General features: G+C 45.6%; 1 protein-coding gene across 3 annotated transcripts; it reads right to left on the bottom strand.

Annotated features, from left to right (window-relative positions):
• Positions 1-73: 73 nt before the first annotated feature.
• On the bottom strand, positions 74-22,027 carry gab2 (GRB2-associated binding protein 2). Of its 3 annotated transcripts, XM_088380789.1 has the most exons (11): positions 21,883-22,027; positions 21,630-21,793; positions 11,707-12,010; positions 5,375-5,618; positions 3,598-4,166; positions 3,334-3,431; positions 2,972-3,251; positions 2,677-2,767; positions 2,487-2,589; positions 2,212-2,334; positions 74-2,043 (listed from the first exon to the last, which is right to left on the bottom strand). In XM_088380789.1, exons 2-11 carry the CDS (start codon positions 21,699-21,701, stop codon positions 1,900-1,902), a joined length of 2,028 nt encoding a protein of 675 aa, XP_088236915.1. In that variant the 5' UTR covers positions 21,702-21,793; positions 21,883-22,027; the 3' UTR covers positions 74-1,899. The 3 variants fall into 3 exon arrangements, with proteins under 3 accessions (XP_088236915.1, XP_088236914.1, XP_088236916.1); XM_088380788.1 differs by having other exon boundaries at positions 21,630-21,947; XM_088380790.1 differs by having other exon boundaries at positions 5,375-5,615; positions 21,630-21,947.
• Between the last annotated feature and the right edge of the window lie 314 nt (positions 22,028-22,341).

The following is a 22,341-nucleotide window of genomic DNA, read 5'->3' as shown; positions in this document are numbered from 1 at the left end:
TATGAAGCTTCTCATCTGTAAATTGTGCTTTGTGCATCTGTGAGTTAGCGTTGAAAAAAGTCTTGCACCAAAATGTTGACTCGTCGATTTATTCTACATCCACAGTTGACCATAATACATCAGGAATAAGAAAAGTTTCCATGAGCTGCACCACACTGGCTTCTTCTCTCGTATTGCTTCACACCATCGGGACATGCGCACTCGCTGGACACTTCATTAGGTACACCTGCACCGGTTAGTAGTGAGATCACTTAACAATGTGCTTATTATTTGCGGTGGAACTGCAATAAATTTCCCGCCACGTTTTGCGTCAGAACTCTTTTTCGATGGCACAGGGGTACCTAATAATGTGACCGGCAATTGCAGAAAGAGATGCCTTTCGACTTTGGGTAGGCATACAATAAATTAATAAATTAACATACACGCACATACACACACGCGAACGCTTTTACAGTAGTAGCAATACCAGTGGTTAAAAATGAAAGAATAAGACCCAACATCAATCATCATGTCTACAAGTACAGTACGTACGTGGTCCACCCCGCCATCATCATGTCACACACTAGCACGATCACAGTCTAACACGACACACGCGCGCGCGCAAGCACGCCTTTTCTGCTGGATTATAAAATACATCATTAGCGGCCATTTCGTTTTCCTTCAGTCTGTTTTTTTTTCACTTATGCTTGCTCTGCACATGCAAACTGCTCTCTTGCCTGCTTTTTCATCGTTAAAAACAAAAAAAAAAACAATCAAATGGAATGGACAAACTAATTCTCTTGTAAATAAAAATATCACCTAATTTTCATAAAATTATGACTTCAATCACGTCGTGTAAATTTTTTGCCTTCTTCTCATTGAGAAATTAAAACTACTTCATACAATATGCTTGCTTGGGGGGTAAAAAAAACCCAACATATTAAAAATTTTTTAAAAAATAGTAAAAATGGTAGAAAAATCATGAAGAGGCAAGTGAAGCGCTCGCAAAGTGGCCTCCAGTGAGAATCAAACACTTGGACTTGTCCCTGAAGACGGCAAAAAGACCAATCAAAGGCAAATCAATACTATACGAATAAGGCAAGTTAAACCAACGGACGGACGCGATGACTCATAGAGTGGACTGCCGTTCTCTTCCTTCCATGAGTGCACTTTGTCAACATGGCTAAATTGTATGGCGGGGATGCGGCCACCTTGGTAAGGTCAGTGCACGTGCAGCAAGTGAGATGCGACTCGCTTCGTCAATCATTTCGAGCCTCTAATGCAAACTGAGGCCACCCACAAAATCGTTCACTGAGGAACCCCGAAGATTTCAGAACTAGAGTGTTTTCATCAGTCACGCAACACTGTTTAGGCTCCAAGTCACAATCCAAGATGTTGGATTTTGTTTTTTCAGTCTACAAGAATCATTACTCCTTGTGGAAGTCGAAATTAAATGAGCCATATAATGGGAAAGTGTTTTTTTTTTTTTTTTTTTAGAATTTTGTGTACATAACTAGTGGCGTCTCTACAACTTCCCACACATGAAGTGTGAAACCCAACAACCAAATTTGTGAGCTCACTATTCTCAATTTTGTCCATTTGTGACAAGACAAAGTTTCTCTGCTCGTGGCTTGACAGCTGGGCGGTGCCAAGATCCTCCACTTTTGGACGGCGGGCGTCATTTGCATGAGACAGGACCATCCCCTCAAAATGGGCTCATTTCATAAAGAGTGTGAAAAGTGTAAACTTGCCTATTATCTGTATTATCTGTTGATTCTAGCAGGGGCAGCTGTGAAAAATCGCTGAATGAGGCTGATATTTGGTCCATTGAAGTAGTGAGAGGACAGGCACGCTAAATTATGGCTTCTTTGTGGTCCAAACAGTCAAAGCGCGCCCTCTACTGGTCACATGTACTCAGTGTCAAGATTTGACCCCTTTGGCGGGCTCAGCAGACTGGCGCACATCGGTCCACTCCTGCATGGTGTTCTGCAGCGCCTGAGTCTTCTCCTTGTCCACCAGCACGTAGTCCACCTTCTCGTCAGACGTCACCGACGACGTCGATGGCTGCCGAGCGACAAAAACACGAGTGACAAGAATGAATGAATGATTAAATAAATAGAGTTACATCATTTGGCTTATATTTGCTCTCTTTTGAGTTTTATCTTCTTTATCTATAAAACATACACACAGAAGCAAAAGCGAAGGCAACGATCCGGTTGAAAAAGAGTTTACCTTTCTATGTGCACAGGGCGAGCCAGGCTGGAAGTCGAGCGCCAGATAGTCCACGTTGCCGCTTTTGCGAAGGGCCGGACTGCTGGTGCAGCTCACAGCCGGCGAGGTAGATGCTGGGTTTTGCTGTTGGGGGGCCGGGACAATCATTACATCAGTCATAACATACATTATATATTTTTTGTCATAAGCTCGAAAATTGTCAATGAGTAAATTTGACCACGCGAGTTATGTCATCGTCCTATCCTGGTTTAATCCCGCCCCCTGGAGGCACTCACCATAGCCACGTAGTTCTCTTCGCTGTCCGCAGAGTCGGTGCTGGTGATGCTTTGCGTGGAGATGGGGCGACATCGCTGCGAGGACATGGAGTTCATGGCGGGCCTGTGGTCAAATCCGATGAAGCCATTCCATGAAAATATTTCCTTGCGTAATATTCGCGCGTGTTTGCCACACTTAAATGAGACTCACATGGGCCGTGTCCAGGACATGGTGACCGGGCTCTTAAACGGCAGCTCGTCAATGAAGCTGTTGTTCTTCAGGTCCAGAGGTGTCGGCTTGGCTGCGGAAAACAAAAGGCGCGTCGTCAGCATTATTTCAGTGGACAATTTCCAGCTGGCCTGCACGGTCGGCAGAAAAAAACGACGCGGCTGATCTTCGACCGTTTCAAATCGTCGCTGGGAAATTGCTACCATGGTTTCGAAAATCACGGCTGTTACTCTTGTAGATTCAGAAAATGCTCTTTGTTGAGCTTGCCGCCACTCACACTTCCTGTTGGGCTTGAGGTTGCGATTGATGGGCGGCGGCGTGACGTCGCTGAGGCGGCCGGGCCGGTGGCACAGCGAAGCAGCGCTGCCCTTGCGGGCGGGCAGCGTGGCTGAGAAGCCCGGGAAGTCAAAGTGGTGCGGCCCGGGGCTCATGGGGATGTACACGTTCTTGGGACTGTCGGCCCGGGCGGCGCTTAGTGGCGACGAGCCGGGATTCATCGGCACGTAGTTGTCGTCCGAGTTGCCGCTGTCCGAGCGGGTCAGGGGGGTTCTGGTCCTCTGGAGTGGGTTACAGGTTGAATATGAGAAACAGCCACTGCTGCAGGAAATACTCTCATTTCTTTTTTTGTAAGAATCTTACCAGGTACGAGCTAAAGCCGTCGTTCACCGACTCCACCGACTGGCCCGAGTTGTTGAAATGGATGGGACGCTGATGGCTGCTCGTTTCAAACGAAGAGCCTGAGAACAACAAAGTGCAGTGAATCTCCCCCTATTGGTTCTTTTTATATTTGATCTTTCTGCCAAAGCTAACCATTTTTGGGCTATTTTTTTTTTTTTAAATAGCACGAATTGTAAGGTTAAAAAGTTGAATTGTCATTTTGATGTGAAGCGCCACACTAGCTACCTCTGTGCAGTCTGATGTTCTCCACAGCGGGCAGCGTATTCCTTCTGGGGATGACCGACACGGCCGCCGAAGCGTCGCCGTTCTGGCTTCCGAGCGAGTGCGGACTCCCCCACTGCCCTTCCGAGCCGGGCTTGGGCGGCCTGGGCGGGGGCGCGCACGACGACTCGGAGCTGGAGGGCGTCAGCGAGTTGTGGTTCTTATCAAACGTCCGCGGTATTTGGTAGAAGGATCCGGGCGGCGTCGGGAGGTCGTAGTTGTCGGTGGGCCGTTCGGTGGCCAAGGTGTTGCAGGGCGTCTGGAAGGAGTACACCTCCTCGTTCTCCAGGTCCAGCTCGGACGGGCCGCCGTGGGCCTCGTAGCTGCGGGGCAGCACGTAGCAGGCCTCCTGAGGGGAGTCGTCAGGCGCGGCCGGCAGCTGCTGCTTGCCGGGCTTGGGGAGGCTGTAGAAGCCGTGCAGCTGAGCGCCCATCCCGTTCAGGCAGTGCGAGAAGCCGTGCGACAGTTTCTGGACGGCCGAGTCGCTGCCCAGGAACACGTTGCCTCTGGTGGCCTGCGAGAAGCTGGCGCTCCTGCCACAGCAAAACAGAAACATGGATGATGACGCGCAAATTAGGTCAAGTCAAAACTTTAAAGCCTCTTTAGCGCGGTTTAAAATCTTGTAGTTGCACCGGCGTCCAGCAGAGGGCGCCACAAAGCTGCCATAAAAACTACAAGCAGCAGTAGAAATGTGATGACTTATTTATGGCTGCGTTTTACAAGCTTATTATTGAGATGCTTTATAAACAAATAAATAAATAAATAAAAATATGGACACTGTACACATCCGCCTCTGTTTGCCCTTGAGCAGAGGCCTGTTTGACCTCAGTTTGATGAGCGGCTAATTCCGACTTGGGGTCACCTTCAATCACGACGTTAACGATTTTCACGGAGGTCATCTGTCATTGAAAGACGATTAACATTGACGAAACGCTTTGCAGTCTGACATGGCAGGGGGAGGGGGAGGAGGATTTGATACCGATGAAATCATACAGCGAGCGAGTGATGGGAACATATGAGTCACTGAGGAAAGGTTTCTTTTGTGTGCAAAGCTGATGAAATGGATGGCGAGCTTTTATATTTCGACCGACTCAGCAGATTTACGCCGAGGAGATGGTTGCTGTGCCTTTGGCGTTGGTTGGAGGGAGACGGGAGGGGGGGGGGAGCAAACGTATAGCAAAGTGATGGATTGGAGCCTTGCCCTCATTGATCATCCGCTGCTCAGCGGCTTGTTGTTGTTCTTGTTGCTATTAACAAACACTTTCAGGTTCTGGAAGCTGAGGCACATGGTGATGGTAAAGATGAAGGGAAAAAGATGCATTTGTGTCTAGTTAAAGCAGAGTAAGGAACAGTTGCTTTAACTGTTTTTGTGTTAATTTAGTCAAATGTTAATTGTCATGTCTTGAATAAATAAACTTGAAATGAACAATATTAGCACTGATGCTAACACGGTTGTGTCCAGGCCGGTTTGCCACTGTGGACAAACAATGGTGAAACAAATATGACTTAAAAAACATTTACTGTTAATTTAACAAGCATTAAATGTCACGTCTTAAAATGAAATAAATCAAGCAACATTAGCGCTGATGCTAGTGCTAATGTGGAAGCTGGTCCACTTGATTATTTTACCGAATTGATCGAAATGAGTTGTAAACAAGCTGTATCCTCGGATGTTTCCAGCAGCAGAGGAAGGGCGGTGAGCCTGTACGTTGACCTGGAAAACAGGAAGTGTGACCCTTACCGCGCGCTCTCCGTCTTCCTGCTCATGCACTGGTGCAGGAGGAGGTAATCCTGCGGCGCGCTGTTGGACAGGGCGTTGAGGTGCGAGTGGCGCACGGGCACGTCAAAGGTGAACAGGACGGGCTGGCTGGAGTGGACGGGCGCCGACAACTTGCCGCCGCCGGTGACGGCGCTCAGGGGGGCCGCCGCCGAGCTGGAGACATCTGCCCCGACGGAACGCGGCATATGCTGCAGGCGGACATCTGCTGAGAGGACACAGGACACGTTATTGATTGGGACATTGAAGGTGGCCTGGGCACAATATTTGGATTTGAATCCATCATACTGGCTTAACTATGGGATGGTTTAGGACATATCACAAATATCAGTCGGCAGAAATCTTTTTTGCTTCCAAACTATAATTGATCATTTTAAAACCATATTTGCAATCCCCGCATCCATTAATACGGACAGTTGATTAGTTGAGTGATTGTTGGAATAATCGACAGGATAGTCGATTTGTTTGTGACAGCCCTGAATATGAGCATATCATTGTGTAAATTGAGAAATCTATTTTTGTTTTGATTTTTGGTAATATAGATTAACATGTTGATTTATTTAGGCATACACTCATTTCCTCTTTTATACTTGTGCTGCTCATTGCAATATATTTATACTGTACAAAACTATTCTGAGTTGTAAGTTGTAAGAATAAGACTAAGAATCAATAAGAATAATGAAATGAGAAGGTCGTGAAGGTAACGCACACACCCGCTATGCAATCAATTACGCTAGCGCACATGCTAGCAGAGCACAATTAGCATTTCCATCCATCGTTCTGGAGTGAAAGAAGAAGCAGCTAGCAAGCGGCACGGCTTGCTCGTCAACCGCCGGCCTGATGCGTGACATTTATGTCACGTCATGCAGATGTTGGAGTGTGTTGTGTTTTATTGGAGGCTCTGCTTGACCTTGGCGCGCATCAGTCTGCGCTCTGATCAATAACTAAGAGGGATGCGCCCCAAGGGAGGCAACAACACAGTAACATCCAGATTTTTTTTCTTTTTTTGTTTGGGTGATGGTGGTGGGAGGGGGGGGCGCATGATCTGAGGCCCGCTTCGATCCTGCGTAGGCAACAAGGTCGCTGGTTTCTCCCCTGCCGTGTGACAAGCGAGATCGCTACATCAGAGCGCTGCTGGGGGAGGCTGCGGATAGACCCGGGCGGGAGGCCAAGCGAGTGGAGAACGAGGAAGAGCAGGAGAAAGCGGGGCGGGTGGCAAGCTGATCCATCCACCCGAGGTGCCGCATGCAGTTTGACTTCTTCATTTCTGCTTGGGTTGGAAAAAACAAGCCCGGTATTTCTTTGTCATCTACAAAAATAACACGCCAGGGCATACTGCACAAAGCTGCTCTATGAGTCAGACATATCAAAGAGGCGCTACTCTGCTTTGCTTTCCTTGTACAGTAGCCTCCCTTCCCAAAGACATCTCAGAGGTCAAGCTACTCCTTTACAACGTTCCAGATGAGTCACGATGACACACACACACACACATGCTACATGCTGTGTGTGTGTGGGTGTGTGTGTGGGGGGGGCACAAAGTGGAAGGGGGGTTATTCCAGTCAGACCAAAAGGTGATACCCTTAGGGCGGAAAGCCTCTGCAGTGGGATGTCGAGGAGGCCAGTGGACAGCGGCCATCACACATGCAGGGAAGCCCACCCCCAGCCACCCACACACATACACCCCCCCCCCCCAGCGCAGTGATCCTCAATTACGCTATTGTTGTGAGTGATTCTACTCTCCTCCTCTCCCCGCAAAAAGCTTTTGTAAAAGCTTTCATGCAACGTCGTGAGTCGGAGGCGCACTAACATTGGGAGATATATTGATCACAGTCCCCACCCCTCCCTCCCTCCCTCATGGGCGCCCTGCCCTGCCTGGATGCCTGATTCAGTGATGAGCATGCATGGAGGAGAGTGAGAGAGAGATGAAACCCATCTCTGGTCTAATTCCCGTTTTTTGCTTCATGCTTGACGCTAATGGGTTTGATGATGGATGCCGAGGCTGGGAACCCATTCCGTCGACTCCCTTTGAGAAAAAAAGCTCAACAAGTAGAAGACGGTCGAGACTCAAAACAAATGCAAAAATCTCCATTGTTTTGCTTATATGGCTTTGTGCCACAAATCAGCTTAAAAAAACATGAAAACCAACTGAAAACGATCCCACATGGACTTACAATGAAAAACATTTACGTTTGTCCACTAGATGACGCTGTTTCCCCCCATTCAATGCATGCGGCAAGATTTTACACCTTATAATTTTTACAACAAAAAAAAATTATGCACCCATTTTTACAAATTGGTGGAGTTGTAAATAATATTATAATGGCCCACGAGGGCATTCAGGGTAAATAATTATAAACAATAATGAAAATAATAATAATAAGGATAATTTATTGCTGTACCTATATTGCGATGAGATTTTTCTTCTCAAACCAAAAAAAAGGGGAGACTTGGGTGGGGGAAAACAAGACATGGCCGACATTGTGGGTCTGCGAGTGGCCAAGTTCACAAGCTATTTTGCCCAATTATGTGCCGTAATACAGTATACCAGCTAACTGGCTCATCTGCTCTTTGGACGTAATCTAATCGAGGGTCGTTGCTGGATCTCGGGAGGCCACAATTAGAAGCCAGCTGGTTCACCGAGGACAACCGAGGTCTTTGTCGCAGAGACGCTCATTTCCTTCCAGAACTGGAGGAAGATGTGAAATAATCTCATTTGAAAGGAGATGTATAAATAGAAGAGGAAGGGGGGAAAAAACGCTAGCTTCAGCGATGTGAATAAAAGCATTTGGGGAGGCTTTGAATTTTCTCAATGTTGCACAAATTGCAATCACGCTTGAGAAGGCAGTCAAAGGTAGATAATGATCCAAGTACACGCGCAGGCGCACAAACTCATTGGTAATCAGCTAATTAATCCAACGGTTGTATAAAGATGCACTGGCCTATTTATTTTTAGCACAAATTATGAAACAAAAACAAATCTCCCAACATGAAATTGTGTTGAAAACATTTTGATACATTTTTCTAAAAACAATAATTGCATGTCATACAAAAGGAAACTAGATAAGGATCAGGATGCTTTGCAACTGCCCGGGTTTGCAATTCAAACAAAAAGGAGTGGGGGAGCAATTTCCTTAATGGTTTCACAAGCGGTTGCACTTGGAAGGGGGGGGGAAGAAAAAAAAAGGCCACTGTCAGTTTCGCAAATTAACTTCGGTGGCCAAGTGGCAGCCAATTGTAGGAGGGACGTCAAGGTTAGCACACGCCTACACACGCCTCAGATCAGCACTTTAATTTGCATGTGTGAGGTCATTGAGAGTGTGTGTGTGGGGGGGGGGGGGCTGATGTGAGCCATGTCACACATGTAACTCCGACGGAGTTGGATGTGATTCCTTGACCTTGTTGCGTTTTTGCTACCGCGTTAGCAGCCGTGGCGACTTTATCACGACTTGACACAAGTCGGACTTGTGTTGCCTCTTTCGCGGACAACGACAAACGGGCACACTAAACTATTTTGAGGTTCAGAGGTCATCAAACAGCAGTCACACTTTAACTAAATGAGATGGGAGGAGAATAAAAAATAGCAGCCGCTCGACTTTTCAACAGGTGCAGCAGCAGCTTCCTCTGCGAGGCCAAATGTCCAAGCGTGTTGCGCAATCCTCCTTAGTGGGAAGACGCTCACGTTTGACACAAGTCGGAACTGATAAATTCCGGCTATTTTTGACCTCCCGGCTGCGGCTGCCAAGTTAATACCAAATTGGGTTACGTTCTCACTGGCATTTGTTTATGAGCAGGATTGCACAAAAACAACTTTAGCCATTCCCATGATACTTTATATTTGGGTGAAGCACGGGTCAAGGAAATAATAGTCGGCTTTGTGAAAGATCCTTCAAGTTAAACTTTCTTTCCATCCATTTATCATCATCTAGAAATTGTAAAACAGCTTAAGACGAAAAATCACGGTCTATTTTTGTACACGGAGCAGATTAAATCAAGAGGAGCTCATATAAAACAAAGGAACAGCCTGTTCCGTTAAAAAGAAAAAAAATGGTCAAATGTTCAGACGAGTGAGGGCGCGCAGAACAAAGACGGGGATTGACGAGACGATGCGGCATTCATTAGATGAGTGAGTGGGGACGTGCTGGAGGTGCTTTTCCTGAGAAACACTTTGCTGCCACTCGCTGTCTGATAACACGAGGGCAACACGTCCGAGTAGCATTCGGTGATGGCCGTGCACGCCGCAGCATCTGCAGCCTCATTTCAAAGCGCAGCAGTGGCAGCAATGTTGATTTATCCTCGGTGGCCACGCATACACATCAGACCTCCCAGCGGCTCAAAAATCAATGGCAACATTTGCTACTTGGGGGAGGATGCATTCATAAACAGTGAGCTGCTTCTCCTTACATGGATAAACGTGTGAGAAGAATTCGCGGTGGAGAAAACTATAGCGGACCGAGAACATTTCCCTGAGGATCGCCACATCTGAGTGTCTGTCATTTTTTGATATGTTGCTGTAAAAAAATCCTGTTTTGGTTTCACAAAAGTATTTGAACAAATTGAGAAAACTAGTGGACCTAAAACATTTCCTTGAGGAACCCCAATCCAAAATCCATTTGATGATGATGATGCGCCTTAATTACTCTCGGGACCTTGCTTTGGTGAAACGTCACACAGACTTGGAAGCATAGCAGGATCACAAATGTTTCAAAATAAAACTGATGGCTGGAGTCCAAGCACTGAGGGATCCATAATTGATAAGATGGCCCCAAGTGGAGCACAGACAATCTTGATATGAATCCGACTGTGCAGCTCCACACATTGCTTGTTATTTTTCTTATTAAAAGTCGGTGCTTATTCAACCACAAACCGCAGCGCTTCTTGAAAGTCACATCATCTTTCACAGAAACAAATGACAAATTTCCTCAATAGTGGTTCAAAACCAAACAGGAGTTCAGCACATGCGTCTAAATATAAGCCGAAAAGAAATGAAACTTCATCGTGATTCTTGCCAGTAAGTCAAGTCTGCATTTAAGGAACAAAGCCAGTTACGTAACAATGACCTGTCATGCCTTCACTGAGTCAACTCTTCCTCGCCATCCCACACAGCGAGCACCGACGAGCGTGGCCGACCTCCCCAAAAAAAGCCTCCTTCATCATCGGCCAACGTTGACATCACGTCGGCCGCCGTCTCATCATGACACACATCCTGCGTTGTGCACGACAACAACAACAACAACAGCAGTGAAGCAACATCTGCTCGTCTTGAATGAACTGACTTGACTTTTTTTTTTGTGGTCCTGTGCCACAGTTTGTTTTTTCTCACAGAGGGACTTCCCATGTCTGTTTGGTGTTTTGGCTGCAGCTGCAAAAAAAAAAAAAAATCTGCCAAAACTATCTGTTTGCTTGTTTTGTTTAGGAAGCAAACTAATCTGTCTTAGTTAATGAACATTATTAAAGCAATTACCAGCATGATCAAATTCCACGTTAATTGACTTTTGGTATTTTAAATCTTTGCCTTTTGAGAGTCAAATTCTAAACTAATAAAAGCTCCCCCCCAAGTGAACTCATTGAAGCATGTGCAATGACAGAACACTGTTAATGTCCCAAATTACACAACAACGCAACCTGCCATGACATTTCGCTTCTTCCACAAATGCGTTTGTGTGGTTTTCCATTCGTCAAAGAGAAACTGCCTAAACAGTGGCCCCATTAACATGAATATCAAAAATACATCATTAACATTTAGAAGAGGTCAAGAGCAACAAAAAAGAAGCAAATTTTCAGATTTTTTGCTTAAGGGGGTAAATTTCTGATTAGAGCTGGAGCGCAAACTAAAATTAAAATAAGACCTGTCTAATGACCAGTCTATTTTTGCTTCAAACTAGCTATGTTAACTTGTTTTGACATCGAATTTTCCCTCTATTGCAGGACTCAAAATGCACAACCAAAACAAGGTAAATAAAAGCAACCAAGTTCATTTTACGTCCACCCCTTTTCATAAAACCACAGTTAACCGTTGAGTGAGGCGGCAAACTGTTGCGTGTGGCGCTTGATTGCTCAGTTGCGCGTATGTGCATGTTAAAATGCAAAGTACCAGATAGAAGTATTTCAATGTAATGTAAAAAATAAATATAAGTATAAATAAATAGATAAATGTATAAATAAATAAATAAATGTATAAATAAATAAATGTATAAACAAATGTATAAATAAACTAATAAATCAATCAATCAATAAATAAATAAATAAATAAATAAAGTGCTAAAAGGCAGTGGAAGGAGAAGCAAAAGGCCCGTTACCGTGGTTGTTGTCGTCGGACTGGTTGAAGCCGCACAGCTGGCAAATGGCACGCACCCACTTGTTCATCTCCTCCTCGGTCTCGGCCACCAGGTAGAAGGTGCGGTCTGAGGTTTTGATGTCGAAGACGAAGCTGTCCTGGAACTCCTTCCTCTTGAAGGTCAGGCCGGCGTCCACCTGCTCGCAGCAGTGCAGGTCGATGACCCGGATGGGCTTCTTGGAGTGGTCGTTCTTGTAGTACTCCAGCACGTCGGGGTCACCGCTCATGCGCCCGCTGCGCAGAATGAACCAGCGCTTCTTCCATGCCTGGCGGGGGGAGATAACACTTTGTGACGCAGCACTACTACAAGTAGTACTACATAAGATACTACTTGGAACAAATTTTGCATTGAAAAGAATGGCCACACATTCACTTGTGAGCACAAGACAGTCAGCAGCTGGACTTTGTTTGTGCTGTCAAACACTTTTGCTGTCAACACTATTCAAAAGAAAAAAAAAAAAGAGCACGTGTGTGGTTTTTGTGTGGCAGGTGTTTACGCCCACAAGCCCAACGTATTTCCTCTGCTGATATCCCTTCCACAGCTCAAAAACAGCAGGCAGTGCTCCACCGCCGTGACAGTTGTGCCCCCCCCCACACACACACCCTGACGACCACAGCAGGCACACGACACACACGCTGCGCGTTTATTTCCAGTCAAGTGTTGCTTTGAATGCTACGATGGCACTGCAGTCCAAAGAATGAGACAGCGAGTTTAATTTTGCTCCGTGAGTCGGCTTGTATCTCAAAATATTCCTATCTTGAATCATCTTTCCCCTGTAAAATAAATGGAAATCCCATCAATTCGTTACGGGCAACTCATATAAAAGTGTAGTTTTATTTTAATTAAAATAATACCACTCTACATTATTGTATGTATATTTTAAGAATATAGAGGACTAGGGACTAGGAATTATTTTTTTAGGCCGATGTCAATTGGAAGAATGAGCTAAATGATCATCTGTTTATCAGCCAATTGGTTTAAAAAAAATAGCAAATAAAATAAACTATCAAATAATTTAAAAAATGTTGGTGTTAAGCTTGGAAGAATTAAGGAACTTATTCTATACATAACGCCCTTGGTTACAAATAGCGGCTTGCAAGAGGAAGAACCAGGAAAAGCGATGGGGGGGGGGGCTTGTGGAGGTTTTTGGACATCCGCCAGCGATGCACTTCCACCAGGCCGTGTCTGCTGACACACAGGATCCTGCAAGGGCCCCCCACTTTTGGGCCCCACCCCCAAACTGACACAATGCAGAACCCAGTGACAAGTCTTGTCACAGATGTTCCTCGGGAGAAATAAAGACTATCCTGCTTTGAGGCCAAATAAAGACACTTGACTGTCATGGAGATGTTGAGCTTCCTGTTGACCACAGTTCATGAGGGCTTTCCTGCTGACTCCAGCATCCCCCCCCCCTTCCATCATGTCACTCAAAAAGTAAAGTGTACCTAATATAACGTCCAGTTAGGCTTTTTTAGCTAGTTTGAGTGTACTTCGCGCTAAACTTTGAAACCTCGAGGGGGTAACCTTAATATCGTTGCCGCACGCATGGATGCACCCGTCGGGCCGGGAAGTAGAAGAGCGAACAAAGATAAGCGTCAACGTGACACTGACGTGCGCTCCGGCGTTTCTCGACAAGGGGAGATGTTTATGAGAACTCGCGAAAGCGGCGGACGTGGGTTTCGGATAAAAACTTGTTTCCTAAGAAACTGAATGTGAACTTGCCAATTTTCTTGAGAAGCTGACAAATTCGTTTCAGTCTTCATAGGGGGCGGAGCTTTCACTTCGACAAGTACAGTAGAAGTAAAATGGATGCAGCTCGGGCCAGATCTCCTTTCAAATGTTGATTGAATTAGGTTCTGGAGCAGTGCCCGCTTGCAAGAGGTCAGCACGACCTGGCTCCGTTCCTCCTTCGTATTAACTTGGAGACATCTCCAGCCTTATCAAAGTCAATATACAATCGGGAGATCACCATGGGAAACCGGTTCAAAACAGACACGACTGACAAAGTGCAGAGCTCCATCGTACCAAAGCTACCAGTCAAATTCAGATGGCTCACATCCAGATTCCTCAATCTGACTCAGGAGCAAAGGAATCATCACACCAAACCTCATTTTCACACAGAGCCATTAATCCAGGAGCCGAAACCAGTTCTTTCCGTTTAGACCATGCATTAGATTCTGGTCAGGATTCTAATCAAAATCACTTGAGCGGTTCTCTGAAACAAATCCCAGATTATTTGTTGTCCTACTTTCTCATGCGCTCTCCCGTCGGAAAACAATTCCCCAATAAAAGGTCTCTCATGAAAGAATGGCACACACAATGGAATGAGCTCAGCCAAGCCAACCCAGCGACCCGGCCCGGCCCGTCTGAGCCCATTGATCACTGGAACTGTGGGAAGTGAGGCCCGCAGCTTCACAACTAGGCTAACCTCCCCCGTCTCTCCCACACGCAACCCCCCCCTTTCACCCCCCCAGCCCGGAACCCGTCTGATCCTCCCACCGCCTTCAGGCGACACAGCTCGGCGAAGACACGCTGGCCTGGTTACCAACTGGGCTGCATCTCGGCGTCAAACAAATAGAGGCTGATAAACCAAGACACCCATCTCTGACTGTCCAAAATAGCAACAAACTCCGTTTGTCGATAAGCGGGCGTGTTTGTCTATTTTTAGCAGACGTGTATTGTGGGAAGATAAACAAAGGCTGCAAATACTTTGCTGAAATAATAGACGCACCATGCGGACACAAGTTTCCGGGAGACAGACGACGGCAGCTTGCCAAAAAAAAAAAAAAAAAAAAAAAAATCAATCTTTCACATCCTGATCATCATCATTGCACACATTATTATTATTATTATTATAACCTTGGTGGTACTATTTCTAATATTTAGCTTCAGTTATCTTAGCCAGCTTAGCTCATATCCGTCCAGAGGTGGCAAAAATACTTAAAGGGGAAGTCAATTTGAATCTTGAAATTAGTAATCTTGAAATTTGAAACAGTAATATGCGGCTCAGCAAAACCAACAGATGTTTTTAAAAGTCAATAGAGCTCCTCCTCTTACCGAAAACAAGTCACTGTTTGAAATGCAAAGTACTGCTTTAATTGCTTATAACCGTTTTTTTTTAACTTGGAAATGATGCCTATGAAAATGAGACCAGGTTGAAATTGGACCATATCCGACATTTGACTTCAACTAACTTCCAAATTGAGCTCAGATTCCTTCAGAAATCGATAGAATTTCTACCCTGGCATGAAGAAATGAATCCCAGAACATTCCAACAATGAGTAGCTGGATCGCTAACTAGCTGCACTCAATGCTGTGCTGAACTTCCTCCATTTTTCTCCCATCCAGTTTAAAAAGAATCATCTGCATCCAGTCGATTATATCTACTTAAAAGAATGTAACTGCTGAACTCTTTCTTTAGATTCAGTAAAGTTCAAGAAAACCAACTTTTCAAGAACATTTCAAAAACAAAATTGCATAGCGCAAAGCCTTGACCAGGAACAAATCGGCACGATGAGGTTCTGACATTTGAGCCGACTGAGTCAAAATCAATCTAACGATTGATATCGAAGATGTTTTTCTGCGCCTGACTGCACTTCAGCGCCTGATTGAGAAGATTTACGTCGACTGTGACCCCGTTTCAACACACAATAATTTATGTGACGCATTACAAGTTCTCTTCAAGTAGCGCCAGCCTTTGCACTACATAAAAAAAAAAAAAAAAGTCACTGCCTTGATCATCCTTGAGGGAGGCAAGAACCCGGTAAAACTTCTCTCTGTCCTTGGAATGCGGGCTGCATTGCGTGTGACCGCCGCTGATGACGAGGGCGATTGTTGCTATCTGCGTCGTCCCGACCAACAAACAAGGCAGCCTTTTGTGCTTCCTTTTTGTCACTTTTTCTAATACAGTAATGCAATTTTGTGTTTTTTGTTTTTCTTGCACGGAGCAGAAGGCTGGCGAAACAAAAAGTCACACGCGTTGTTCTTGTAGAGGAGTGAAGCTGGGATGGATGATGCAGCCCACACACGCACTTTTGGTTCGGGGACGCTGCCAGATTGTACAAGTGTGACAAGCTGTAGTCTGCTAGCATTTCCAAAACAATATCTTGGCGTTTTAGTACTCCAGTCAAACTAGACTCTTTTCCCCCCCTCGGGGGGGTTGCGAGCCAGCGTTCGGCCCAAATCCAAAACCTGATGTGGTAATACATCGGCTGGAAATAAACTAGATGGAGTGCACCGACGGGTTCTCGTGTTTGTGCAGCTGTGTGTGTGTGTTGTGTGTGTGCGCTCGCTCCAGGTTATGAGTCCCCCCCACCCCCCCAACCCCCGTGTCCTCCTATTGTACAACGTGTTTGGTTTGGATGTTTGCTCACGCACGTTTGAAAACACGATGACTGACGCGTATCAGCTCATTTGTTGAAACAGTTTGCCATACTAGTGGCACACACACGCACGCACATTCACGCACGCACACATTCGCACACACACGCCCGCTACTACAACAGATACACTCCGCATAATTGTTTGGCACACAAGCACCTCTGATGTTATCAGTGGGCGTGGCTAATGTTAAGTGGGGACTTGCATGACCTCTGCTGCAAATAGGGAACACCTTGCCCTACAATGTTTACAAACACCTATTTTAAAAAATAAAAACAAGGTTTCAAACAGAAATACACTACAAACTATGATCCCAAAACAAATCAATTTCAAATACATCTAACCCTAACCCTCCCTAACATTTTAATCGAGATGTATCACTTCAACATGATTTGTGGCATCAAAGAACGGAAAAAAAAAAAAAAACACATCATTTTATGTGGCACATAAAATCAAATCATGTGTCAATTTCATGATGTGTGCTCAAATATGTACCAGAATTTAAAACGGTCAGGAGCAATAAACACTGTGTCATCCCGCTGGTCCCTAATGGAGCTCCCTTTGCTTGAACTTACTCATCAGTTTACACAACAGCCAGCGAGCTCAAACCAAACACGAGCAGAGAAGTTGCACTGTTTACACAAGCGGGTGTCGTAAGAGACGTTAAGCAGACGGCGCGAACGGATGCTACGCGTCTCTGGTTGTTCTCCAGTGCCGTCCGTCCGAGCAGGTATCACAAACAAAACAAAGAGCACGAGCCGAGCGCTAACAAGCCTGGACAGACGTTGGATGTCCATCACAATCATGTCATCCATTCATCTATGGTGGCTTAATTAGTCAAACTCAATAGGGAGCTTTACCGCAATCAACTTAGCTAACCTAGCTAAGATAAGCTAAGCTAGCCATTTTGTCTCCTCTAGCCTTCAAAAACATCATCTTCCTTTTGATGTAGCCTGTGGCTACCTTCAGAAATTCCTGTGGTTTTGCTCCTCTAAGTGTGGACTTGTAAGATAAAGGCGACATTTTCATGCCAGCTCTTAAAAACAACTTTTAAAGACTCAAGTGTGCTGGTTATTAGCAGTGAAATTGCATTTTTTAACAAGTCAAGCGTGGCCTGCGGCTCTGCAGACAAAACTGGGTCTTGAGTTTTTGCGGCTTTGGCGTACAAACGTGCCTTCTGTTGATCTGAGCGAGTCCACATAGACGTCATCTCGCGGTTCTGTCGTGCTACTGGCTGCAGCATCCGTTATCATATGACTGTCATTCCGTTGGCCCGCTGACGTAGTTAAACTGGCTGGTCTTTACAAGAGTTTCAAATAGTAGCTTTTTTTGGTCTTGTTATTAATTGAAACGCATGTTGAGATGCTGCTTGGATAAAGATGAACTCCTGTGAGTGTTCTTGAAAGAAATGGCAAAATATCCAACATCTGCCGTTTCGTAAGCACCCAAAACTAGCTAGCTAACAGCCGCCACAACACGGGCAGATTATTGCATTCATTTGGTTAACTATATAGAATTAATCTAATGAATAAATAAATGAATAAATAAATAAATAATAATAATAACTAACATCCCAAGTAGGCCACGTTTCCAAATCCAAACATGAAACCCTTCCACTTCATCAGAATCCAACTGCCTGCCAATAAAAATGGAACAAGGCAAATGTCAAAGCAGGAAACGACGAGGCGCTCCCGCCTGACCTCTGAGGGCAAGGACTTCCCAGAGCAGCCCCCCCCCCGATGTGCAAAACAGCATCCTCGCTGGCAGCGCGACATGAGTGGCAAACAGCTCTGCGCCTTCTTCCCTCGCACGAGGGCAGGAGAGCTATCGTTTTCCCGATAGCATCACTCTGGAATGTAGCAACTCTTTTTGCGTATGTGAACAGACACGTTTGAGCAACGGACAGGTGGGAAGGCGTTTTTTTTTTCCATCTTGACGTGGGAACAGGATTTCGAGTGTTTACACTATGTCACTCGAATGATTCATGTGGTATTCGCAGACTGACGTGAGTTTGATTCACACTCATATTGACAGTGTACACAGCAGCTCCTGGCTGACTAACTGACTAACTACGTCAGGTAAAGGGAAAAAAAAAAAAAAGTAGAGGTAAATAGAACACCTAAGGCATGGCAATTTTTACGTATTTTTTTTTATCATCTCCTGACTGGTCATCGCAAAAAAAAATATTCACACATGAATGCTCTGAGCTCTGCCTAGCAACGAGTGATAACGAAAACATGAGGTCACCAGAGAGAAGAAGCTTGCTGCGCCTGTTCTTATCGTTTTCTTGGTATGCAGTTGAAACTACTCGGACAAAAGTAGTGAGACATTCACAGACAGAAAAAATATAACAAATTGAATGATTTTAGGGGTGTGTGTATACTTTTGTTTCCCCAACATGACATGCAAGCGCCTTGATGAGCAAACCTGAGCTGCTCCGATAACAATATTTCAGCAAGGGGGAGGCAGCAAGGTTTGCTGACTCATCGAGCGTTTGTGTGCTGTGGAACTAGTGAGTCACCGCCGCCGAGCGTTAATCCCATTGGTAAACAATTAGGAAACATCCCGGAGAGCCTCGCTCCCACGTAAACACATCGACCTCCCTCGGCCCCGCCCCCAAACCAACGGTTGACTTTGCATACTATTTGCATGCCTGACCTGTTTTTACCTCCTCCGTCACCTCTCACGAGACAAAGCCTCAAAACCAACGGGTCTCGAATTTAGGATCCGGGAAGTTACACACACATTGTAATCTGACAAGGCAACACAAACAAGTAAACGATGATGAATATTATTTGCTGTGTAAATACACTTATTTGTTTATGCTTCATTTGTATGTTTTGAGGAGCTGTTATGCGTTAAGTTAGCACGTCATGCTAAATGTGATGCGTGCTACAATTTTGTGTTCAATTCTGTGTTCTGTCAACATAAGCACACGTTTACGCGATCAGGATTTTAGTCCTTGAGAAAAACATTGTCACCTCTATTTGGAACCCTTGCGCCAAACAAAACCCAGAAGTCAACATTTCAACAAGAAGCAACTGATTAACACACTGTGGCGGTGTCCGGATTAGGGAGGATTTCACGGTTGGGTGGGACGGACGGCTGGACGGGCGCTGGTGGGGGGGTTTACTCGGGACACCTCGTCCATTGTTGGGAAAAAGAGACAACACTCCACGAAAGGCCTCCGGCGCTATCCGAGACAGCGTGGCGCAAAAAGACTCGCTTAAGCCAATGCTTCGGCAACAAATCAATTGCGTGTCAACTCTTTTCATGATGTGTGATATCAAATTATTTTTTTTTCCATAAACAAACAACAAAAATTTTCCACAAGTCCCACTCAAATCACCAGGCGGAGATGATTTGTTTGATATCCTGTGTCCATAACGAACAAAAATTGTTGAGGAAAATTCTGACGAACCTGCCGTTAGCGCTCTCGCACATAACTGACATTTGTTTACTGACAATTCTCGCTAGCATGTTTGCCCAACTTTGAATCTGCTTGATTTTTGATGGGGTTTTGCTCTAAAACTAAATGGCAGCTGCGGCGTGGCATCGTTTTTCAAAAACCTCCCTGTTTTTTCTCTTCATTGTTACCCACCAAAAATGCGCTCTTATCCATTTTTGGTACACAAACCTACCGTATAAAAGATCACAAGGACTTACTTGGCGCATTCTTTCCAATTTCCACAAACATTTCCAGACAGACCAAATAGCTTATTGATTAGCGGAGAGAACGATGGGGCCTGCGTCACGGCCCAAATGTCACCTCGGTCAGCTGACAGCAATAGCGGTGCGTAAAATAGCCCCGATTGTTCCCCACTCTTGACTTTAAGAGGAAGGAATTCCAAACGCTTGGATGATTATGTCCACATGTTTGCTTGTTGTGGACATCTCATGACATGGACGCCTAGCGCCCGCCCTGCAGAGGTGGCAAAAATACTAGGCCAGAAATATAGAACAAATTAAATCATGGAGTATTTGTACACGAAGAACCAAACTAGTTAATCGTGTCCTAACCTTGATACGTCAGCATTGTTGTAAACCGAGGACAGCTTAACTACCTGAGACCCACCCACCCGCAATGATCCACGACCCACTTTGGGCCCGGCCCACGTGTTGAGAACCACTGTCTTATTAGATGTGGATGGGAGTGGAGATGCGATTGTATTCTCACTCGCCTCGCTCTTGTTTAGACAGAAGAGCTTCTTCCTAAGTACAATCGCGGCAACAGCTGCTCCGCGGTGGTCTCTGTGTAAACACGCCGAAGACAATGGTGGAAGAAGACATCCTCCGATGCTTTTCCCAGATGATGATACACGCGCACACGCGGGGATGACATCACAGTAAAGTCAAAGCGGCCCAGTAGTAATGCAACACCGCACATAAACAAACGACAGCTGTATTTATAGATTGGCTCATGCTTTCATAAATCCTATTATGTGAGTGGCGGCTGCCTCGTGCTTGACGGGTGACCCCGCCCCGACACCCGGCCGGCTTACGGGAGCTTTATCGGGCCACTCAAAGAGAGAGCCCCAACCGTTGCGATGACACGGACAAGATGGAAATGACTCGCATCAGACGTGACCTCATCGTGATTGGATGATGCCGGCGTGAGTGCGAGAGGCATTTCGTGGGGAGAGTAGACAGCTGCAGGCGTTGTATACGTCATATGACCGCCCCCTCCCCCCGCCACTCCAATCTGGGTGGCCGTCTGTGTGAAATTTGCATGTTTATAGCACTAAAACAAAAAATCTACTGATTGGGTGTCTCGGTATTCCTGCGGGGATGTGTAAAGTGGACCAGATGTTTTGGGGGATGCACCTGCTACCACTTGAAATACAGTCAGACGGGTCAAAACACTAAATGGCTGCATCACTTAGACACCCAAACAAGATAGAGGTTTTGTTATTGGAGAATTTTCATGACACACCACTAAATCATAATATTGCTAAAGGGGATAAAAGGGTTAATTATGTAGGCTTGCCTCAAAAGGAAAACTGAAAAACATGTCATTGTTGTGTCTATCACTATGCATAAGTGACAGCCATATTAGCAAAGATACAATATTGGACAATTTCCTGTGACACATTGATTGTGACTTACTGGTGTTACTAACATAAATACCACCACAGTAGTAGTAGTAGTAGTAGTATCTCACTTTGTCTGTCACGTTGCTTGCGTAGATATATGAAGATAAAATATTTGCAATTGTTAAATCTTTCGGGGACCAATTAGGTGAAATTTGATCATTTCCTGTGGCACACCTGCCATGGCATAGTGGTGGTTGACAACCAATGATGCAGCAGCATAAGCTAACTATTATTTTTACTATATTCATAAATTCAGTATATTACGGTGCTATTTGCACTACTCCAACCACCTTTATGTTAATGTGTGTAATTAGTGTCAATTTATGAAACTGTATAGGACACTTTTTAATACAGCATACTGTGCAGGTGTGCCTAACCAAGTACCGGCTACAATTCGGAAGAATTACTCACGTATCTCCGCAGTTTCCTCTCCGGCGGCGACTTCCTCAGCCAGCCTTGGAGGATGACTTCCCCGCCGCTCATCTCGCCGACAACAAGCCCCGTCCGTCCGTTCCCAACAGGCGGCTACACACGCAAGACGCCCCCGGTCGGCGTGCACTTCTCCCCCATCCGAGCTGAGGCGGGATAATTAGAATCAGGGGGGGAAGAAAGACGGAGAGGGGGCGTCTGGCGCTCCTGGTGGGGCAGATGTTATCAGACGAACCTGGGCTGTTCCTCCGCGGAGAAACTCGACTGATGCGGGCCAGCGTCACTGGGCAGTTGAGGACGCTTGTTTTGTAACTCGACAACCACGCCCACGGCCGGCTCGCTGAGGGATGGGCAGGCACCGGGAAGCTACAATATTATTTTAAACGATAGTCTAAATTCTTTACATGTTTTACAACAAACCCCGAAAATAAAATACTTAGCGGAAGTCAACAAATAAGCAGTGTGAGTAACATGCTTTAAAAAAGTCTCGTGGTGAAACGTCCCACAGTTGGATTGGACGAAGAAACAGCACCACCCTGAGGCGTTTTGAAGTAATTACATGCATTAGAACGTTAACTCGATTTTGGTTAGGGTGAAAGAAATGGATGGAGGGTCTTACCACAGTTGGCAGCAGTCTGGAAAAGTTGTAGGAATCCTCACATCGACTAGTACAGTCCAGTTCCATGGAAAACTC

The sequence above is a fragment of the Syngnathus floridae genome, chromosome 7 (genome assembly GCF_059516105.1).
Source record: "Syngnathus floridae isolate MCC-2025c chromosome 7, RoL_Sflo_1.0, whole genome shotgun sequence".
Classification (NCBI taxonomy): domain Eukaryota; kingdom Metazoa; phylum Chordata; class Actinopteri; order Syngnathiformes; family Syngnathidae; genus Syngnathus; species Syngnathus floridae.
Note: the sequence above shows the minus strand (reverse complement) of the source record. Positions and strands in the feature narration are given on the sequence as shown.

Bases quoted from the DNA above. Each gene is read 5' to 3' on its own strand.
- gab2 (XM_088380789.1), bottom strand. From the start codon at position 21,701: ATGAGCGGCGGGGAAGTCATCCTCCAAGGCTGGCTGAGGAAGTCGCCG. The intron at 3,252-3,333 runs GTAAGATTCTTA...AACCCACTCCAG, and splicing joins ACGGCTTTAGCTCGTACCTG to AGGACCAGAACCCCCCTGAC. The intron at 2,590-2,676 runs GTGAGTCTCATT...ATTTGACCACAG, and splicing joins ATGTCCTGGACACGGCCCAT to GCCCGCCATGAACTCCATGT.